Genomic DNA, 20,057 nt, shown 5'->3' with positions numbered 1-20,057 from the left:
GGGTCAGGGGGTGGGGTCACTCTCCCGGGGGGTCAGTGGGTGGGGTCACTCTCCCGGGGGGTCAGGGGGTGGGGTCACTCTCCCGGGGGGTCAGGGGGTGGGGCCACTCTCCCGGGGGGTCAGGGGGTGGGGCCACTCTCCCGGGGGGTCAGTGGGTGGGGCCACTCTCCCGGGGGGTCAGGGGGTGGGGTCACAATCCCGGGGGTCAGTGGGTGGGGCCACTCTCCCGGGGGGTCAGGGGGTGGGGTCACTCTCCCGGGGGTCAGTGGGTGGGGCCACTCTCCCGGGGGGTCAGGGGGTGGGGTCACTCTCCCGGGGGGTCAGGGGGTGGGGTCACAATCCCGGGGGTCAGTGGGTGGGGTCACTCTCCCCGGGGGGTCAGGGGGTGGGGTCACTCTCCCGGGGGGTCAGGGGGTGGGGTCACAATCCCGGGGGTCAGTGGGTGGGGTCACAATCCCGGGGGTCAGTGGGTGGGGCCACTCTCCCGGGGGTCAGTGGGTGGGGTCACAATCCCGGGGGTCAGTGGGTGGGGGCACTCTCCCCGGGGGGTCAGGGGGTGGGGTCACTCTCCCGGGGGGTCAGGGGGTGGGGTCACTCTCCCGGGGGGTCAGGGGGTGGGGTCACTCTCCCCGGGGGTCACGGTGTTCAGACACTCTCCCCGGGGGTCAGGGGGTGGGGTCACTCTCCCCGGGGGGTCAGTGGGTGGGGTCACTCTCCCGGGGGGTCAGTGGGTGGGGCCACTCTCCCGGGGGGTCAGGGGGTGGGGTCACTCTCCCGGGGGGTCAGGGGGTGGGGTCACTCTCCCGGGGGGTCAGGGGGTGGGGTCACTCTCCCGGGGGGTCAGGGGGTGGGGTCACTCTCCCGGGGGGTCAGGGGGTGGGGCCACTCTCCCGGGGGGTCAGTGGGTGGGGCCACTCTCCCGGGGGGTCAGGGGGTGGGGCCACTCTCCCGGGGGGTCAGTGGGTGGGGCCACTCTCCCGGGGGGTCAGGGGGTGGGGTCACTCTCCCGGGGGGTCAGGGGGTGGGGCCACTCTCCCGGGGGGTCAGTGGGTGGGGCCACTCTCCCGGGGGGTCAGTGGGTGGGGCCACTCTCCCGGGGGGTCAGTGGGTGGGGCCACTCTCCCGGGGGGTCAGTGGGTGGGGCCACTCTCCCGGGGGGTCAGTGGGTGGGGCCACTCTCCCGGGGGGTCAGGGGGTGGGGCCACTCTCCCGGGGGGGTCAGGGGGTGGGGTCACTCTCCCGGGGGTCAGGGGGTGGGGTCACTCTCCCGGGGGGTCAGGGGGTGGGGTCACTCTCCCGGGGGGTCAGTGGGTGGGGTCACTCTCCCGGGGGGTCAGTGGGTGGGGTCACAATCCCGGGGGTCAGTGGTGGGGTCACTCTCCCGGGGGTCAGGGGGTGGGGTCACTCTCCCGGGGGGTCAGTGGGTGGGGTCACAATCCCGGGGTCAGTGGTGGGGCCACTCTCCCGGGGGGTCAGGGGGTGGGGCCACTCTCCCGGGAGGTCAGTGGGTGGGGTCACTCTCCCCGGGGGTCAGGGGGTGGGGTCACTCTCCCGGGGGGTCAGGGGGTGGGGCCACTCTCCCGGGGGGTCAGGGGGTGGGGTCACTCTCCCGGGGGGTCAGGGGGTGGGGCCACTCTCCCGGGGGTCAGGGGGTGGGGTCACAATCCCGGGGGTCAGTGGGTGGGGCCACTCTCCCCGGGGGTCAGGGGGTGGGGTCACTCTCCCCGGGGGTCAGTGGGTGGGGGCACTCTCCCCGGGGGTCAGTGGGTGGGGGCACTCTCCCCGGGGGTCAGTGGGTGGGGCCACTCTCCCGGGGGTCAGTGGGTGGGGGCACTCTCCCCGGGGGTCAGTGGGTGGGGGCACTCTCCCGGGGGGTCAGGGGGTGGGGGCACTCTCCCCGGGGGGTCAGTGGGTGGGGGCACTCTCCCCGGGGGTCAGTGGGTGGGGGCACTCTCCCCGGGGTTACGGTGTTCAGACACTCTCCCCGGGGGTCAGGGGGTGGGGTCACTCTCCCCAGGGGTCAGGGGGTGGGGTCACTCTCCCGGGGGTCAGGGGGTGGGGTCACTCTCCCGGGGGGTCAGGGGTGGGGTCACTCTCCCGGGGGGTCAGGGGTGGGGTCACAATCCCGGGGGTCAGTGGGTGGGGCCACTCTCCCCGGGGGTCAGGGGGTGGGGTCACTCTCCCCGGGGGTCAGTGGGTGGGGGCACTCTCCCCGGGGGTCAGTGGGTGGGGGCACTCTCCCCGGGGTCAGTGGGTGGGGCACTCTCCCGGGGGTCAGTGGGTGGGGGCCACTCTCCCCGGGGGGGTCAGGGGGTGGGGCCACTCTCCCGGGGGTCAGTGGGTGGGGTCACTCTCCCCGGGGGTCAGTGGGTGGGGCCACTCTCCCGGGGGTCAGTGGGTGGGGGGCACTCTCCCCGGGGGTCAGTGGGTGGGGCACTCTCCCCGGGGGGTCAGGGGGTGGGGGCACTCTCCCCGGGGGTCAGTGGGTGGGGGCACTCTCCCCCGGGGGTCAGTGGGTGGGGGCACTCTCCCCAGGGGTCAGGGGGTGGGGTCACTCTCCCCGGGGGTCAGGGGGTGGGGTCACTCTCCCCGGGGGTCAGGGGGTGGGGGTCACTCTCCCGGGGGTCAGGGTGTTCAGACACTCTCCCCGGGGGTCAGTGGGTGGGGGCACTCTCCCGGGGGGTCAGTGGGTGGGGGCACTCTCCCCGGGGGTCACGGTGTTCAGACACTCTCCCCGGGGGTCAGGGGGTGGGGTCACTCTCCCCGGGGGTCAGGGGGTGGGGTCACTCTCCCGGGGGGTCAGGGGGTGGGGTCACAATCCCGGGGGTCAGGGGGTGGGGTCACTCTCCCCGGGGGTCACGGTGTTCAGACACTCTCCCCGGGGGTCAGTGGGTGGGGTCACTCTCCCCGGGGGTCAGGGTGTTCAGACACTCTCCCCGGGGGTCAGTGGGTGGGGTCACTCTCCCCGGGGGTCAGGGGGTGGGGTCACTCTCCCCGGGGGTCAGGGGGTGGGGTCACTCTCCCCGGGGGTCAGGGGGTGGGGTCACTCTCCCCGGGGGTCAGGGGGTGGGGTCACTCTCCCCGGGGGTCAGGGTGTTCAGACACTCTCCCGGGGGTCAGGGGGTGGGGTCACTCTCCCCGGGGGTCACGGTGTTCAGACACTCTCCCCGGGGGTCAGTGGGTGGGGTCACTCTCCCCGGGGGTCAGGGTGTTCAGACACTCTCCCCGGGGGTCAGTGGGTGGGGTCACTCTCCCCGGGGGTCAGGGGGGTGGGGTCACTCTCCCCGGGGGTCAGGGGGTGGGGTCACTCTCCCCGGGGGTCAGGGGGTGGGGTCACTCTCCCCGGGGGTCAGGGGGTGGGGTCACTCTCCCCGGGGGTCAGGGGGTGGGGTCACTCTCCCCGGGGGTCAGGGTGTTCAGACACTCTCCCCGGGGGGTCAGGGGGTGGGGTCACTGTCCCCGGGGGTCACGGTGTTCAGTCACTCTCCCCACACACAGCGCCGGGACCGGCTTCTCCAATGTTAAGCATCGCGCCTCAAAGGGACCGTGCGCCCCCCAAATACAGTTAGAGTCACCATTCTCTCTGACGTCTGTTGTTTGGTTCCCAGGAACGTGAGCTCGGAGAAGAAGGAAGCGCGGCAGAAGCTGCGAGAGTGCAGTGGGCTGGTCGACGCCCTCATGCACATCGTCCAGTCCGAGATAAACCAGAAGGACGTGGACAGCAAGGTAACGGCGCCTGGGTTAAGCTCAGTGAATCATCTTAAATCCTGGGGGTCACCATTGACCAGAAACTTAACTGGACCAGCCACATAAATACTGTGGCTACAAGAGCAGGCCAGAGGCTGGGTATTCTGCGGCGAGTGTCTCACCTCCTGACTCCCCAAAGCCTTTCCACCATCTACAAGGCACAAGTCAGGAGTGTGATGGAATACTCCCCACTTGCCTGGATGAGTGCAGCTCCAACAACACTCAAGAAGCTCGACACCATCCAGGACAAAGCAGCCCACTTTATTGGCACCCCATCCACCACCTTAAACATTCACTCCCTCCACCACCGGCGCACCGTGGCTGCAGTGTGGACCATCTACAAGATGCACTGCAGCAACTCGCCAAGGCTTCTTCGGCAGTACCTCCCAAACCCGCGACCTCTTCCACCTAGAAGGAGAAGGGCAGCAGGCGCATGGGAACACCACCACCTCCAAGTTCCCCTCCAAGTCACACACCATCCTGACTTGGAAATATATCGCCGATCCTTCATCGTCGCTGGGTCAAAATCCTGGAAATCCCTCCCTAACAGCACTGTGGGAGCACCTACACCACACGGACTGCAGCGGTTCAAGAAGGCGGCTCACCACCACCTTCTCAAGGGCAACTAGGGATGGGCAATAAATGCTGGCCTTGCCAGCGATGTCCAATTTCCTCCTTGAACCGTTCGAAGCGATTTTGATACAAATGTGCAGATTGTGAGGTCCAAGGGCAAGGGCAGTTAAGAGTCAACCACTTTGCTGTGGGCAGTGTCGGAGGGGCAGTACTGAGGGAGTGCTGCACTGTCGGAGGGGCAGTACTGAGGGAGTGCTGCACTGTCGGAGGGGCAGTACTGAGGGAGGGGTGCAGTACTGAGGGAGCGCTGCACTGTCGGAGGGGCAGTACTGAGGGAGCGCTGCACTGTCGGCGGTGCAGTACTGAGGGAGCGCTGCACTGTCGGAGGGGCAGTACTGAGGGAGCGCTGCACTGTCGGCGGTGCAGTACTGAGGGAGCGCTGCACTGTCGGGCAGTACTGAGCGAGCACCGCAATGTCGGAGGGGCAGCACTGAGGGAGAGCTGCACTGTCTGAGGGGCAGTACTGAGGGAGTCATTCCTTCTACCCCACCCTCAATTCCTTGTCTTTTTTTTTTGCTTGTGTTTCAGCTGGTGGAGAACTGCGTCTGTCTTCTCCGCAACCTCTCGTTCCAGGTACACAGAGAGATCCCGGACGCCGCCCGCTTCCAGGAGGCGACGCCCAGTCCGGCCGGAGCGCCGGGGTCCTCCCAACAGAAGGCCAGCTGCTTTGGCGGGAAGAAGGGCAAAGGTAACGGGGGCAGAGTCGGAGGGCGAGGTTGAGGGTCGTCCGGTTGGTTGAGCGACCTGGTCCAGCGGGGTTGGGGGTGTGGGGGGGGGGGGGGGCGGAGCGGTCATCGCGCGCACTTCAGGTTCGATTCTGGACGGCGCAGACAGAGGGTCCCACTGGCCTCTGGAAGTTTGTATCCAGCGGCCGAGTGAAATCGGAGCCGAATATCGGGCACCTCGCCTAACGGGTAACCGATCCGCTCTCTCGCCGCGGAATCCATTCCGCACTTCGCCCCCCGAACCGGGCCATCGCGTTCCCTTTCTCGACCTTCCTCACCTCCCCCTCTCCTCGGCAGCTAGGCTCCTCCCTCCAGCAAAGACAATCCCCCCCCCCCCCCCCCCCCCCCCCCGCGAAGAGCCCTTCGATATTCCCGGGGATGTCCTCTCCTGTACTGCCGGAGGGTGTGGGGGTGCTCTCGGGATGGCTTCAGCTGGAACCCGCCCGGCGGGGGCGGCGGCAGCCTCGATTCGGAGCAGAGGGCCGAGGTAGGTGGAGACCCAACACGCTGAGATCAAGGGGTCTCCCTTGGGAGCCTTGGGAACATAAGAAATAGGAGCAGGAGTCGGCCAGTCGGTCCTGCAAGCCTGCTCCTCCATTTAATAAGATCATCGCTGATCTTCTACATCAACTCCACTTTCCCGCACTATTCCCCATACACCTCGTTCCCTTAGTGTCCAGAAATCTATCGATCTCTGTCTTGAATATACCCAACGACTGATCATCCACAGCCCTCTGGGGCAGAGAATTCCAAAGATTCACAACCCTCTGAGTGAAGAAATTCCTCCTCATCTCAGTCCTAAATGGCCGACCCCTTATCCTGAGACTGTGACCCCTGGTTCTAGACTCTCCAGCCAGGGGGGAAACAGCCTCTCACCATCTACCCTGTCGAGCCCTGTAAGAGTTTTCTACATTTCAATGCGATCACCTCTCGTTCTTCTAAACTCCAGAGTGGTACCAGAGGCAGGGGCTTCGATGGGAGAGTTAGGGTACGAGAGGGATGATCTTCGATGGGAGAGTTGGGGTACGAGAGGGATGACCTTCGATGGGAGAGTTAGGGTACGAGAGGGATGATCTTCGATGGGAGAGTTAGGGTACGAGAGGGGTGATCTTCGATGGGAGAGTTAGGGTACGAGAGGGATGATCTTCGATGGGAGAGTTAGGGTACGAGAGGGATGATCTTCGATGGGAGAGTTAGGGTACTGGAGGGATGATCTTCGATGGGAGAGTTAGGGTACTGGAGGGATGATCTTCGATGGGAGAGTTAGGGTACGAGAGGGATGATCTTTGATGGGAGAGTTAGGGTACGAGAGGGATGATCTTCGATGGGAGAGTTAGGGTACGAGAGGGATGATCTTCGATGGAGAGTTAGGGTACTAGAGGGATGATCTTCGATGGGAGAGTTAGGGTACTAGAGGGATGATCTTCGATGGGAGAGTTAGGGTACGCGAGGGATGACCTTCGATGGGAGAGTTAGGGTACTAGAGGGATGATCTTCGATGGGAGAGTTAGGGTACTAGAGGGATGATCTTCGATGGGAGAGTTAGGGTACTAGAGGGATGATCTTCGATGGGAGAGTTAGGGTACTAGAGGGATGATCTTCGATGGGAGAGCTAGGGTACTAGAGGGATGATCTTCGATGGAAGAGTTAGGGTACTAGAGGGACGGGTCTTCGATGGGAGAATTAGGGTACTGGAGGGACTGGCCTCTTTGGGGAAAAGCTGTTAAGCTGCCCTTATCGCCTCCTTCCCTGCCCCGCCCGCCATCAGCATTACGGCTGAGCGAGGGGCGGGGTGGGGGGACTGAGAGAACCCCACAACCTGGCCAAACCGGTTCGGCTAGTCCCAGGGGAAGCCAGACTGCATCCTCCAGCCACCGTAACCACCACCCTTGGTCTGCTGGGTGGACCATTCCGACACCGTCACCGGCCCGTGTTCACTGCGACACCTTGCGATCGATGACACCGTCCACCCTGAACCAGCCCAGTGCGAGACAGCGAGTGGGGGCGGGGGGGGGCGCGTGGTTAGCCTTGTACGCCAAACGTTTCTGATGCTGGTCCAGTATTTGGGTTGAATTGCTGAACATTTTTTTTTGGCTTGGGGAGTGATTTCATTCGAAGCTTTTAACTGCTGTGAATTAGTCAATCAGTACTCCTTTTAACAAACTGTTTGTCTAAATGTATTATATAAATATAATTGTTTGATTTTGATTGAGAAATGCAAAGTTGGAGGCCGAATCTGCACAGTACAGTTTGATCAGGGTGGGGGTGGTAGCCATGGTTCGTTGATGCCACCCTTGGGTTTGCGAAGACCTCGCCTGCAGATTTTTCTGCTTTCTCCGTTCACGGGATGCGGGCGTCGCTGGCAAGGCCGGCATTTATTGCCCATCCCTAGTTGCCCCTTGAGAAGGTGGCATTGACAACCCAGCTTGGCTCGTTCGGCCATTTCTGAGGGTCAACCACATTGCTGCGGGACCAGAGTCACCTCTCAGCCCAGATTTCATTCCCTAAAGGGACATGAGTGAACCGGTTGGGTTTCTACGACAGTCCCGACCGCTTCAGCATCACCATTACTTTTCAGTCCTGGTTTATTGAGGTGATGCATTTTGGGAGGACTGACAAGGCAAGGGAATACACAATGAATGGTAGGATCCTAGGAAAGACAGAGGATCAGAGGGACCTTGGTGTGCATGTACATAGATCCCTGAAGGCAGCAGGGCAGGTCGATAAGGTGGTTAAGAAGCCAGATGGGATACTTGCCTTCATTAGCCGAGGCATAGAATATAAGAGCAGGGAGGTTATGATGGAGCTGTACAAAACGCTAGTTAGGCCACAGCTGGAATACTGTGTGCAGTTCTGGTCGCCACACTATAGGAAGGATGTGATTGCATTGGAGAGGGTGCAGAGGAGATTCACCAGGATGTTACCTGGGCTGGAGCGCTTCAGCTATGAAGAGAGACTGGACAGGCTGGGGTTGTTTTCCTTAGAGCAGAGAAGGCTGAGGGGGGGACCTGATTGAGGTGTACAAAATTATGAGGGGCGTAGATAGGGCGGATAGAAAGGAGCTTTTCCCCTTAGTAGAGGGGTCAATAACCAGGGGGCATAGTTTCAAGGTAAGGGGCAGGAGGCTTAGAGGGGATTTGAGGAAAAACTTTTTCACCCAGAGGGTGGTTGGAATCTGGAACTCACTGCCTGAAAGGGTGGTAGAGGCAGGAACCCTCACAACATTCAAGAAGCATTTAGATGAGCACTTGAAATGCCACAGCATACAAGGCTACGGACCAAGTGCTGGAAAATGGGATTAGAATAGACAGGGCTTGATGGCCAGCGCGGACACGACGGGCCGAAGGGCCTCTTTCTGTGCTGTATAAATCTATCACTATTTAATTAACTGACTGCAAATTCGCCAACTGCCCTGGTGGGATTTGAACCCGCGTCTCCGGATGATTAGTCCAGGCCTTTGGATTACTAGTCCAGCAACATAATTGCTACGCTTCCATACCCCGGATTGCCGGAAGGGAAGGCTGTGGGAAGGGAGGCGTCCCACAGGTTTGAGGATCCCTGGGAGAGAACGAGTTGGAGTAGAGGCCCAATACCAAAACGGGGAGGAGGAAGATTGCATGTGGTGAGGCGGGTAGGAGCTTGGGAGGAATGAGAGGAAAGTTCAGAGGGACTAGGGACAGAAACATAGAAGATAGGAGCAGGAGTAGGCCATTTGGCCCCTCGAGCCTGCTCCGCCATTCAATGTGATCATGGCTGATCATCCAAATTCAGTACCTGGTCCCTGCCTTCTCCCCATACCCCTTGATCCCTTTAGCCTTAAGAAATATATCCAACTCCTTCTTGAATATATTTAATGAACTGGCCTCCACCACCTTCTGTGGTAGAGAATTCCACAGGTTCACCACTCTCTGGGTGAAGAAATTCTACCTCATTTCTGTCCTAAATGGCCTACCCTTTATCCTTAGACTGTGACCCCTGGTTCTGGACTCCCTCACCATTGGGAACATCCTTCCTGCATCTCGTCTGTCCAGCCCTGTCAGAATTTTATAAGTTTCAATGAGATCCCCTCTCATTCTTCTAAACTCCAGCGAGTACAAGTCCAATCGACCCAATCTCTCCTCATACGTCATTCCTGCCATCCCAGGTATCAGCCTGGTGAATCTTCGCTGAACTCCTTCCATGGCAAGAACATCCTTCCTCAGATAAGGCGACCAAAACTGCACACAATACTCAAGCTGTGGTCTCACCAAGGCCCTGTACAACTGCAGCAAGACATCCTTGTTCCTGTACTCAAACCCTCTCGCTACGAAGGCCAACATACCATTTGCTTTCTTAACCGCCTGCTGCACCTGCATGCTTACCTTCAGCGACTGGTGTACAAGGACGCCCAGGTCTCGTTGCACTTCCCCTTCTCCCAATCTATTGCCATTCAGATAATCTGCCTTCCTGTTTTTGCCACCAAAGTGGATAACCTCACATTTATCCACGTTATAGTGCATCTGCCATGTTTCTGCCCAATCACCCAACCTGTCCAAATCATACTGGAGTTTCTCGACATCCTCCTCACAGCACACACACCCACCCAGCTTTGTGTCGTCTGCAAATTTGGAGATATTACATCTAGTCCCCTTGTCCAGATCATTTTTATATATATATATATATATTTTGTGAATAGCTGGGGTCCAAGGACCGATCCCTGCGGTACCCCACTAGTCACTGCCTGCCATTCGGAAAAAGACCCATTTATTCCAACTTCAGGGACTTCAGTTACATGGAGAGACTGGAGAAGCTGGGATTGTTCTCCTTGGAGCAGAGAAGGTTAAGGGGAGATTGACCAGAATGGTACCAGGGATGAGGGACTTCAGTTAGGTGGAGAGACTGGAGAAGCTGGGATTGTTCTCCTTGGAGCAGAGAAGGTTAAGGGGAGATTGACCAGAATGGTACCAGGGGATGAGGGACATTCTGTTACGTGGAGAGACTGGAGAAGCTGGGATTGTTCTCCTTAGAGCAGAGAGGGTTAAGGGGAGATTGACCAGAATGGTACCAGGGGATGAGGGACATTCTGTTACGTGGAGAAGCTGGGGTTGTTCTCCTTAGAGCAGAGAAAGTTAAGGGGAGATTTAATGGAGGTGTTCAAAACCATGAAGAGTTTTGATAAGAATTAGAATGGGAGAAACTGGTTCCAGTGGCAGGAGGGCCGGTAACCAGAGGGCACAGATTTGAAAGTGATTGGCAACAGAACCAGAAGGGGGAGTTGAGGAAAGAGCAGGAAAGGCCCAGGCTTCATCCCCGGCCTCTACTGAGTTAGCCGATCTTGCGCCCGGTGTGATACCGAGCCCCCCACACACACACACAGCCGAAAGCCAGCGTGAGTTTGGGGACTTGATGGGGGAGTGAAGTGTAGCGAGGTGTTATTAGTGCTGATGTGGCCCTATGAGGCTGTACCTGGGCCGATTGGACCTCCAACGCCAGCTCCTTCTTGTTTCCAGCTACTGACTATGTTCATTTTTTTCCTCTCTCTCTCTCTCCCTCTCTCTCTCACTCTCTCGCTCTCTGGTGTGTGTGTGTGTGCGCGCGTGCGTGCCCGTCGCCCTCTCTCGCTCGCTCTCTCTCTCCGCCTCCTGTCGCCCTCTCTCTTGCGGCTTATCAGAAGATTGGTTCTCTCGAGGTGAGTGCTGGGAACGCACGTGTCTTGTCTTGATCCGCTCCTGCTGCGAGGCCTTGGCTCTTGAATCCGACTTAAGGCGGGGCGGCGGTCAGCCGGTGATGGTGAATCCTGCTCTGCTGCCGCTGGCTCCTCACTTCACTGCTCGCGATAAAATATTCACAGCACAGAAAGAGGCCATTCGGCCCAACTGGTCCACGCTCCATTCCCGGCCTCTGCTGAGTTTGTGCTCCACACGCGCCTCCTCCCACCCCTCTTCATCTCACCCCAACAACATACCCTTCTATTCCTTTCTCCCTCATGTTATTCATCTCACCCACTCCCTGTGGTAGCAAGTTCCACATTCTCACCACTAAAGAAGCTTCTCCTGAATTCCCTATAGGATTTAGAAACATAGAAGATAGGAGCAGGAGTAGGCCATTCGGCCCCTCGAGCCTGCTCTGCCATTTAATGCGATCATGGCTGATCATCCAAATTCAGTACCCGGTCCCTGCCTTCTCCCCATACCCCTTGATCCCTTTAGCCTTAAGAAATATATCTAACTCCTTCTTGAATATATTTAATGAATTGGCCTCCACTGCCTTCTGTGGTAGAGAATTCCACAGGTTCACCACTCTCTGTGTGAAGAAATTCCTCCTCATCTCAGTCCTAAATGGCTTACCCCTTATCCTTAGACTGTGACCCCTGGTTCTGGACTCCCCCGCCATTGGGAACATCCTTCCTGCATCTAGTCTGTCTAGTCCTGTTAGAATTTTATAAGTTTCAATGAGATCCCCTCTCGTTCTTCTAAACTCCAGCGAGTATAAGCCCAATCGACCCAATCTCTCCTCATAAGTCATTCCTGCCATCCCAGGTATCAGTCTGGTGAATCTTCGCTGCACTCCCTCCATGGCAGGAACATCCTTCCTCAGATAAGGCGACCAAAACTGCACACAATACTCGAGGTGCGGTCTCACCAAGGCCCTGTACAACTGCAGCAAGACATCCTTGTTCCTGTACTCGAATCCTCTCGCTACGAAGGGTAACATACCATTTGCCTTCTTAACCGCCTGCTGCACCTGCATGCTTACCTTCAGCGACTGGTGCACAAGGACACCCAGGTCTCGTTGCACTTCCCCTTCTCCCAATCTATTGCTATTCAGATAATAATCTGCCTTCCTGTTTTTGCCACCAAAGTGGATAACCTCACATTTATCCACATTATACTGCATGTATTTGTGAGTATCTTACATTGATGGCCCCCTAGTTCTGGTCTTGCCCGCAAGTGGAGGCATCTTCTCTACGTCTACCTTTTCTCAATCTTAAAGAACTCTCTCATCTAAGCTATTGAGGGGGCTCGACAAGGCAGATGTAGAGAGGATGTTTTCCCTTGTGGGGAAATCTAGAACGCGGGGGGTGGGGGGCATAGTTTGAGAATAAAGGGTCGTCCATTTAAAACTGAGATGAGGAGGAATTTCTTCTCTGAGGGTCGTAAATCTGTGGAATCCTCTGCTCCAGAGAGCCGTGGAGGCTGGGTCATTGAATACATTTAAGGTGGAGATAGACAGATTTTTGCAAAAACAGGAAGATTATTATCTGAACGGCAAGTTCAACGGGAAGTGCAACGAGACCTGGGTGTCCTTGTGCACCAGTCGCTGAAGGTAAGCATGCAGGTGCAGCAGGCGGTTAAGAAGGCAAATGGTATGTTGGCCTTCGTAGCAAGAGGGTTTGAGTACAGGAACAAGGATGTCTTGCTGCAGTTGTACAGGGCCTTGGTGAGACCGCACCTTGAGTATTGTGTGCAGTTTTGGTCACCTTATCTGAGGAAGGATGTTCTTGCCATGGAGGGAGTGCAGCGAAGATTCACCAGACTGATACCTGGGATGGCAGGAATGACGTATGAGGAGAGATTGGGTCGATTAGGCTTATATTTGCTAGAGTTTAGAAGAATGAGGGGATCTCATTGAAACTTATAAAATTCTAACAGGACTAGATGCAGGAAGGATGTTCCCGATGGTCGGGGAGTCCAGAACCAGGGGTCACAGTCTGAGGATAAGGGCTAAGCCATTTAGGACTGAGATGAGGAGGAATTTTTTCACCCAGAGTTATGAACCTGTGGAATTCTCTACCACAGAAGGCACTTGAGGCCAATTCAATAAATATATTCAAGAAGGAGTTGGATATATTTCTTGAGGCTAAAGGGATCAAGGGATATGGGGAGAAGGCAGGGACAGGGTACTGAATTTGGATGATCAGACATGATCTCATTAAATGGCGGAACAGGCTCGAGGGGCCGAATGGTCTACTCCTGCTCCTATCTTCTATGTATCTCTAAGGGAGTGAAGGGTTTTGGGAGTGGGCGGGGAAGTGGCTTTGAGCCCAAGATCAGCCCTGATCTTATTGAATGGCGGAGCAGGCTCGAGGGGCCAAGTGGCCTATTCCTGCTCCTATTTCTGATGTATCAGGTCACACACCTGTCTGCTCCTTCCTGATTTTTATAACCTCTCAGTTCTGGTATCATTCTCGCCAATCTAGAAATTGGACTTCCGATTCCCGAGTCCAAATCGGCAATGTAAAGAGCTTTTTGGTCACCTGCCCTAATTTCTCCTCCTGTGCCTCAGTGTCACATTTCTTTGTCTGCTAACACTCCTGTGAAGCGCCTTGGGGCATTTTACTATGTTAAAGGCGCTATATAAACAGAAGTTGTTGTAGTAAATGATGAACACCAGTGGTCCCAGCACTGATCCTTGTGGAACTCCACTTCCCACCTTCTGCCAATCTGAATAAAACTACCTTTAAAATCCTACTCTCTCTTCAGTTTTGGAGCCAGCTGGCTATCCAATGGTTAGCCAATACTTAACTGGTTAGATCGCACTTGGAGTTACTGTGCACAGTTCTGGTCTCCATATCACACTGGGAGTTACTGTGCACAGTTCTGGTCTCCATATCACACTGGGAGTACTGTGCACAGTTCTGGTCTCCATATCGCACTTGGAGTTACTGTGCACAGTTCTGGTCTCCATATCACACTGGGAGTACTGTGCACAGTTCTGGTCTCCATATCGCACTGGGAGTTACTGTGCACAGTTCCGGTCTCCATATCACACTGGGAGTTACTGTGCACAGTTCTGGTCTCCATATCACACTGGGAGTACTGTGCACAGTTCTGGTCTCCATATCGCACTTGGAGTTACTGTGCACAGTTCTGGTCTCCATATCACACTTGGAGTTACTGTGCACAGTTCTGGTCTCCATATCACACTGGGAGTACTGTGCACAGTTCTGGTCTCCATATCACACTGGGAGTTACTGTGCACAGTTCCGGTCTCCATATCACACTGGGAGTTACTGTGCACAGTTCTGGTCTCCATATCACACTGGGAGTTACTGTGCACAGTTCTGGTCTCCATATCACACTGGGAGTTACTGTGCACAGTTCTGGTCTCCATATCACACTGGGAGTTACTGTGCACAGTTCTGGTCTCCATATCACACTGGGAGTTACTGTGCACAGTTCTGGTCTCCATATTATGAAAATGATATAGAGGCACTGGAGAAGGTGCAATAAAAAATTCACAAGGGATGATACCAGAACTGAGAGGTTGTACCTATCAGGAAAGTTTGAACAGGCTGGGGCTCTTTTCTCTGGAAAAGAGAAGACTGAGGGGTGACCTGATCGAGGTCTTTAAGATTATGAAAGGGTTCGATAGGGTAGACATAGAGAAGATGTTTTCACTTCAGGCGAGACCAGAACTAGGGGCCGTCAATACAAGATAGTCACTAATAAATCGAATAGGGAATTCAGGAGAAACTTCTTTACCCAGAGAGTGGTGAGAATGTGGAACTCGCTACCACAGGGAGTGGGTGAGGCGAACAACAGAGGCATTTAGGAGGAAGTTAGATAATCACATGGGGGAGAAAGGATTAGAAGGATATGTTAGTGGGGTGAGGTGAAGAGGGTGGGAGGAGGCTCGTGTGGAGCACCAACACCGGCACGGACCAGTTGGGCCGAAGGGCCTGTTTCTGTGCTGTAACTACTTTGATTGCTGCACATGCTATTTCCTTTTTAAGCCAGCTGAGTGTCTGACACAAGAATCAGTCACTAGAATCTCTGAACCAAGCTAGCAGTAAACCACGCAATAGTCTCTTCCCAACACACCCCACTTACCTAAACCGACACCGGGAGAGTGTGATGTCGAGAGCTCCCAGGGCAGGTACAGCACGGGTTAGATACAGTGTACAGCTCCCTCTACATTACCCTGACAGTGTGTCCACACTTTATACCCAGTGTCAGCATCGAGCGCTCCCAGGGCAGGTACAGCATGGGTTAGATACAGTGTAGAGCTCCCTCTACATTACCCTGACAGTGTGTCCCCCACTTTATACCCAGTGTCAGCATCGAGCGCTCCCAGGGCAGGTACAGCATGGGTTAGATACAGTGTAGAGCGCCCTCTACATTACCCTGACAGTGTGTCCCCCACTTTATACCCAGTGTCAACATCGAGCGCTCCCAGGGCAGGTACAGCACGGGTTAGATACAGTGTAGAGCTCCCTCTACATTACCCTGACAGTGTGTCCCCCACTTTATACCCAGTGTCAACATCGAGCGCTCCCAGGGCAGGTACAGCATGGGTTAGATACAGTGTAGAGCTCCCTCTACATTACCCTGACAGTGTGTCCCCCACTTTATACCCAGTGTCAGCATCGAGCGCTCCCAGGACAGGTACAGCACTGGTTAGATACAGTGTAGAGCTCCCTCTACATTACCCTGACAGTGTGTCCCCCACTTTATACCCAGTGTCAACATCGAGCGCTCCCAGGGCAGGTACAGCACGGGTTAGATACAGTGTAGAGCTCCCTCTACATTACCCTGACAGTGTGTCCCCACTTTATACCCAGTGTCAGCATCGAGCGGTGCCAGGGCAGGTACAGCACGGGTTAGATACAGTGTAGAGCTCCCTCTACATTACCCTGACAGTGTGTCCCCACTTTATACCCAGTGTCAGCATCGAGCACTCCCAGGGCAGGTACAGCACAGGTTAGATACAGTGTAGAGCTCCCTCTACATTACCCTGACAGTGTGTCCCCACTTTATACCCAGTGTCAGCATCGAGCACTCCCAGGGCAGGTGCAGCACGGGTTAGATACAGTGTAGAGCTCCCTCTACATTACCCTGACAGTGTGTCCCCACTTTATACCCAGTGTCAGCATCGAGCGCTCCCAGGGCAGGTACAGCACGGGTTAGATACAGTGTAGAGCTCCCTCTACATTACCCTGACAGTGTGTCCCCACTTTATATCCAGTGTCAGCATCGAGCGCTCCCAGGGCAGGTACAGCACGGGTTAGATACAGTGTAGAGCTCCCTCTACATTACCCTGACAGTGTGTCCCCACTTTATACCCAGTGTCAGCATCGAGCGGTGCCAGGGCAGGTACAGCACGGGTTAGATACAGTGTAGAGCTCCCTCTACATTACCCTGACAGTGTGTCCCCACTTTATACCCAGTGTCAGCATCGAGCGGTGCCAGGGCAGGTACAGCACGGGTTAGATACAGTGTAGAGCTCCCTCTACATTACCCTGACAGTGTGTCCCCACTTTATACCCAGTGTCAGCATCGAGCGCTCCCAGGGCAGGTACAGCACGGGTTAGATACAGTGTAGAGCTCCCTCTACATTACCCTGACAGTGTGTCCCCCACTTTATACCCAGTGTCAGCATCGAGCGGTGCCAGGGCAGGTACAGCACGGGTTAGATACAGTGTAGAGCTCCCTCTACATTACCCTGACAGTGTGTCCCCACTTTATACCCAGTGTCAGCATCGAGCGCTCCCAGGGCAGGTACAGCACGGGTTAGATACAGTGTAGAGCTCCCTCTACATTACCCTGACAGTGTGTCCCCACTTTATATCCAGTGTCAGCATCGAGCGCTCCCAGGGCAGGTACAGCGCGGGTTAGATACAGTGTAGAGCTCCCTCTACATTACCCTGACAGTGTGTCCCCCACTTTATACCCAGTGTCAGCATCGAGCACTCCCAGGGCAGGTACAGCACGGATCAGGTACAGACTTAAGTTTGTTAGATTATTGTTGAAAAATGGCGGTTGCGGTTGAATTTGCCTCTACTCTTTTGACCCCAGGTCGCAGAGGGTGAAAGGTCAGTCTCCGTCTGACCTGTCGAGCAACCTGAATTCCCGTGCAGTCCCGGCCCCTGCCAGACGAGGGCAGTTTACCTCTGCTCAGTGGAGCCCTCAGGAATGTGGCACTGCAGCACCAGGACTGGAACCTGGGCCGGTGGTGAGGGAGCACTCCATCGCCTTCGGTTGCGGGCTTGGGCTGGGGATGGGCCGGAGGGGCAAAATCTCCCATCTGTTCGGGGGAGAAGCAGGGCGCTGCTGCTGTTGCGTGCGGGCGGGCAAGTGACAGCTCTTCCCTCGCCTTTGCCCGGGAGGGGGTTTCTGTGGGTGTGGGGGCGATGGGGGCGGGAGGGGGAGGGGGAAGGGGAAGAGTTCCTCGGGATGGCTGCACTCATCTCTTCCTTTTTCCGATGTCTTTGTCACCCAGGAAGGAAAGGCGCCGATGACCCCACTGCAGACGTGGACATACCAAAGAGGACCACCCCAGCCAAAGGTAAGAAGTCACTTGTACCCGGATGGACAGATACTTGAGCTGCAGGGGAGCCGAGGGTTGCGGGGAATGTGGAGCCGCGGCCACGATCAGAACCGCCGTGATCTCATTGAATGGCTCGATGGGCCGAATGGCCTGCTCTTGTTTCTTATGTTCTCTGTTTGTTTGGTTTCTGTTGACCGGTTGCAATCCTTGGACCCGCCTGTTCTGTTCCTTACCGACTCTGCGATCCCTCACCCAGTCTTCACCTCTGACCTTTGACCCGAGTGGGGGGGGAGGCGGAGGTCTGAGCCGCACTGCAGTCAAGTCCTGGCCTTGGAGGGAAGTACAGCGTAGATTTACCAGAATGACACCCGGACTCCAAGGGTTAAGTTACGAGGAGAGATTACACAAATTAGGGGTTGTATTCCCTGGAATGTAGAAGATTAAGGGGTGATTTGATCGAAGTTTTCACGATATTAAGGGGAACAGATAGGGTAGGTAAAGAGGAACTATTTCCACTGGTTGGGCAGTCTCGGACTAGGGGACATAGTCTAAAAATTAGAGCCCGGCCTTTCAGGAGTGAAGTTAGGAAACACTTCACACAAAGGGTGGGAGAAGTTTGGAACTCTCTGCCGTAAATGGCAATTGATGCTGGGTCAGTTGTTTAATTTTAAATCTGAGATTTAGATTTTTGTTAACCCAAAGGTATTAAGGGATATGGGGCAAAGGCGGGTACATAGAGTTAGGTCACAGGTCAGCCCTGATCTCACTGAATGGCGGAACAGGCTCGAGGGGGCTGAATGGCCTCCTCCTGTTCCTGCGTTCTCTCCCGACACTCGTTACGACTTCCTGAGTCGCTGGATGGTGATCAGGAGCAGGAGTCCCAAGTCCAGTGTCCCCAACACCGTCCCCCTCTGGATGAGATGAGCACAGGCCGGGGATGGGGCCTGGGCCTTTCCTGCTCCGTGTGTGTGTGGGGCTCCGTACCACACCGGGTGTGAGATCAGGCTCACTCAGCACTAGGCCGGGGATGAAGCCTGGGCCTTTCCTGCTCTCTGTGTGTGTGTGTGTGTGTGGAGCTCCGTCCCACACTGGGTGTGAGATCAGGCTCACTCAGCACAGGCCGGGGATGAAGCCTGGGCCTTTCCGTGTGTGTCTGTGTGTGTCCGTGTGTGTCCGTACCACACCGGGTGTGAGATCAGGCTCACTCAGCACTAGGCCGGGGATGAAGCCTGGGCCTCTCCTGCTCTGCGCCCCGAACAAGGAGCTAAGTGCCTGTACCTTTGTCCGATGGCGCAGTAAGCGGTGTGTGGGCGAGTTTTACACGTTGATTTTGTGTGTGGTTTTCTGCAGGCTACGAATTGCTGTACCAACCGGAGGTCGTCCGACTCTACCTGTCGCTGATCAAAGAGTCGAAGAACCCGGCGGTGCTCGAGGCGGTGGCCGGGGCTCTCCAGAACCTGTGCGCAGGCCGCTGGACGGTGAGTCCACGGTGGCGAGCTCGCAGCCTCGTGCAAGAGTCACGGTCTCGGTGGAAATTCGCTCACAACCGCTTCAGAGTGGGGGGGGGGGGGGGGCGGAAATACTAAAGGAGCTGGAAGAACCTGGGGTGGGATTGGTTCACTGGGTTGGAGGGGGGTGCGGGGGTTGGATCTGAGGAAGGTTTTTCTAAAGAGGTCATCGGCTACCAGAGGGGTGGAGGGAGAGAGTAAGAGAAAGAAAGACTTGCATTTATATGGCGCCTTTCACGACCTCAGGACGTCCCAATGACGTACCTTTGGAATGTAGTCACTGTGTTCTCGCTCAGGCCAACATCCCCAGCATCGAAGCTTTGACCACGCTCAATCAGCTCCGATGGACGGGTCACATTGTCCGCATGCCCGGTACGAGACTCCCAAAGCAAGCGCTCTACTCGGAGCTCCGACACGGCAAGAGAGCCCCAGGTGGGCAGAGGAAACGCTTCAAGGACACCCTCAAAGCCTCCTTGAAAAAGTGCATCAGCCCCACCGACACCTGGGAATCCCTGGCCCAAGACCGCACAAAGTGGAGGAGAAGCATCCGGGAAGGCGCCGAACACTTCGAGTCTCTTCGCCGGGAGCAAGCGGAAGCGAAGCGCATTCAGTGGAAGGAGCGCACGTCAACCCAAGCACCCCCAACCCACCCGCTCCTTCAACCACCGTCTGCCCCCACCTGTGACAGAGACTGTAGGTCCCGCATTGGACTCATCAGTCACCTGAGAACTCATTTTTAGTGTGGAAGCAAGTCACCCTCGGTTCCGAGGGACTGCCTAAGAAGAAGAATGTAGGAAATGCGGCAGCCAATTTGTGCACAGCAAGCTCCCACAAACAGCAATGGACAATAAGGAAAGGGCAGAGGCATTAAACAAATACTTTCACAGTAGAAGACACAAAACACATTCTGGAAATAATGGGGAACCAAGGGTTTAGAGAGAATGAGGAACTTAAAGAAAGCGGTTTAAGTAAAGACTGGAGAAATTAATGGGACTAAGTGACGACAAATCCCCTGGACTTGATGTCCTGCATCCTCGGTTTCTAAAAGAGGTGGCTGCAGAGATAGTGGATGCACTGGTATTAATCTTCCAGAATTCCCTGGATTCCAGAACCGTCCCCAAGGATTGGAAGGTAGCAAACATAACCCCGCTATTTAAGAAAGCAGGAAGAGGAAAAAACAGGGAACTATAGGCCA

General features: G+C 56.3%; 1 protein-coding gene across 8 annotated transcripts in view; it reads left to right on the top strand.

Moving 5' to 3' along the window:
• The window catches only part of ctnnd1 (catenin (cadherin-associated protein), delta 1), a 126,682-nt gene that overhangs the window by 84,655 nt on the left and 21,970 nt on the right, over nucleotides 1–20,057 (top strand). For 7 of the 8 annotated variants that reach the window (XM_085975833.1, XM_085975830.1, XM_085975829.1 and 4 more), the window contains 5 exons: nucleotides 3,609–3,726; nucleotides 4,909–5,068; nucleotides 10,756–10,773; nucleotides 17,307–17,372; nucleotides 18,705–18,832. In XM_085975833.1, the coding sequence (XP_085831959.1) occupies nucleotides 3,609–3,726; nucleotides 4,909–5,068; nucleotides 10,756–10,773; nucleotides 17,307–17,372; nucleotides 18,705–18,832 (490 nt within the window). The remainder of the gene's footprint in view (nucleotides 1–3,608; nucleotides 3,727–4,908; nucleotides 5,069–10,755; nucleotides 10,774–17,306; nucleotides 17,373–18,704; nucleotides 18,833–20,057) is intronic. The other variant, XM_085975831.1, reaches the window with a different exon arrangement.

The sequence above is a fragment of the Somniosus microcephalus genome, unplaced genomic scaffold (assembly GCF_052327205.1).
Source record: "Somniosus microcephalus isolate GS21.2 unplaced genomic scaffold, FLI_Smic_1.0 unresolved_chr2, whole genome shotgun sequence".
NCBI lineage: Eukaryota > Metazoa > Chordata > Chondrichthyes > Squaliformes > Somniosidae > Somniosus > Somniosus microcephalus.
This window is presented reverse-complemented; position numbering and strand designations above follow the sequence as displayed.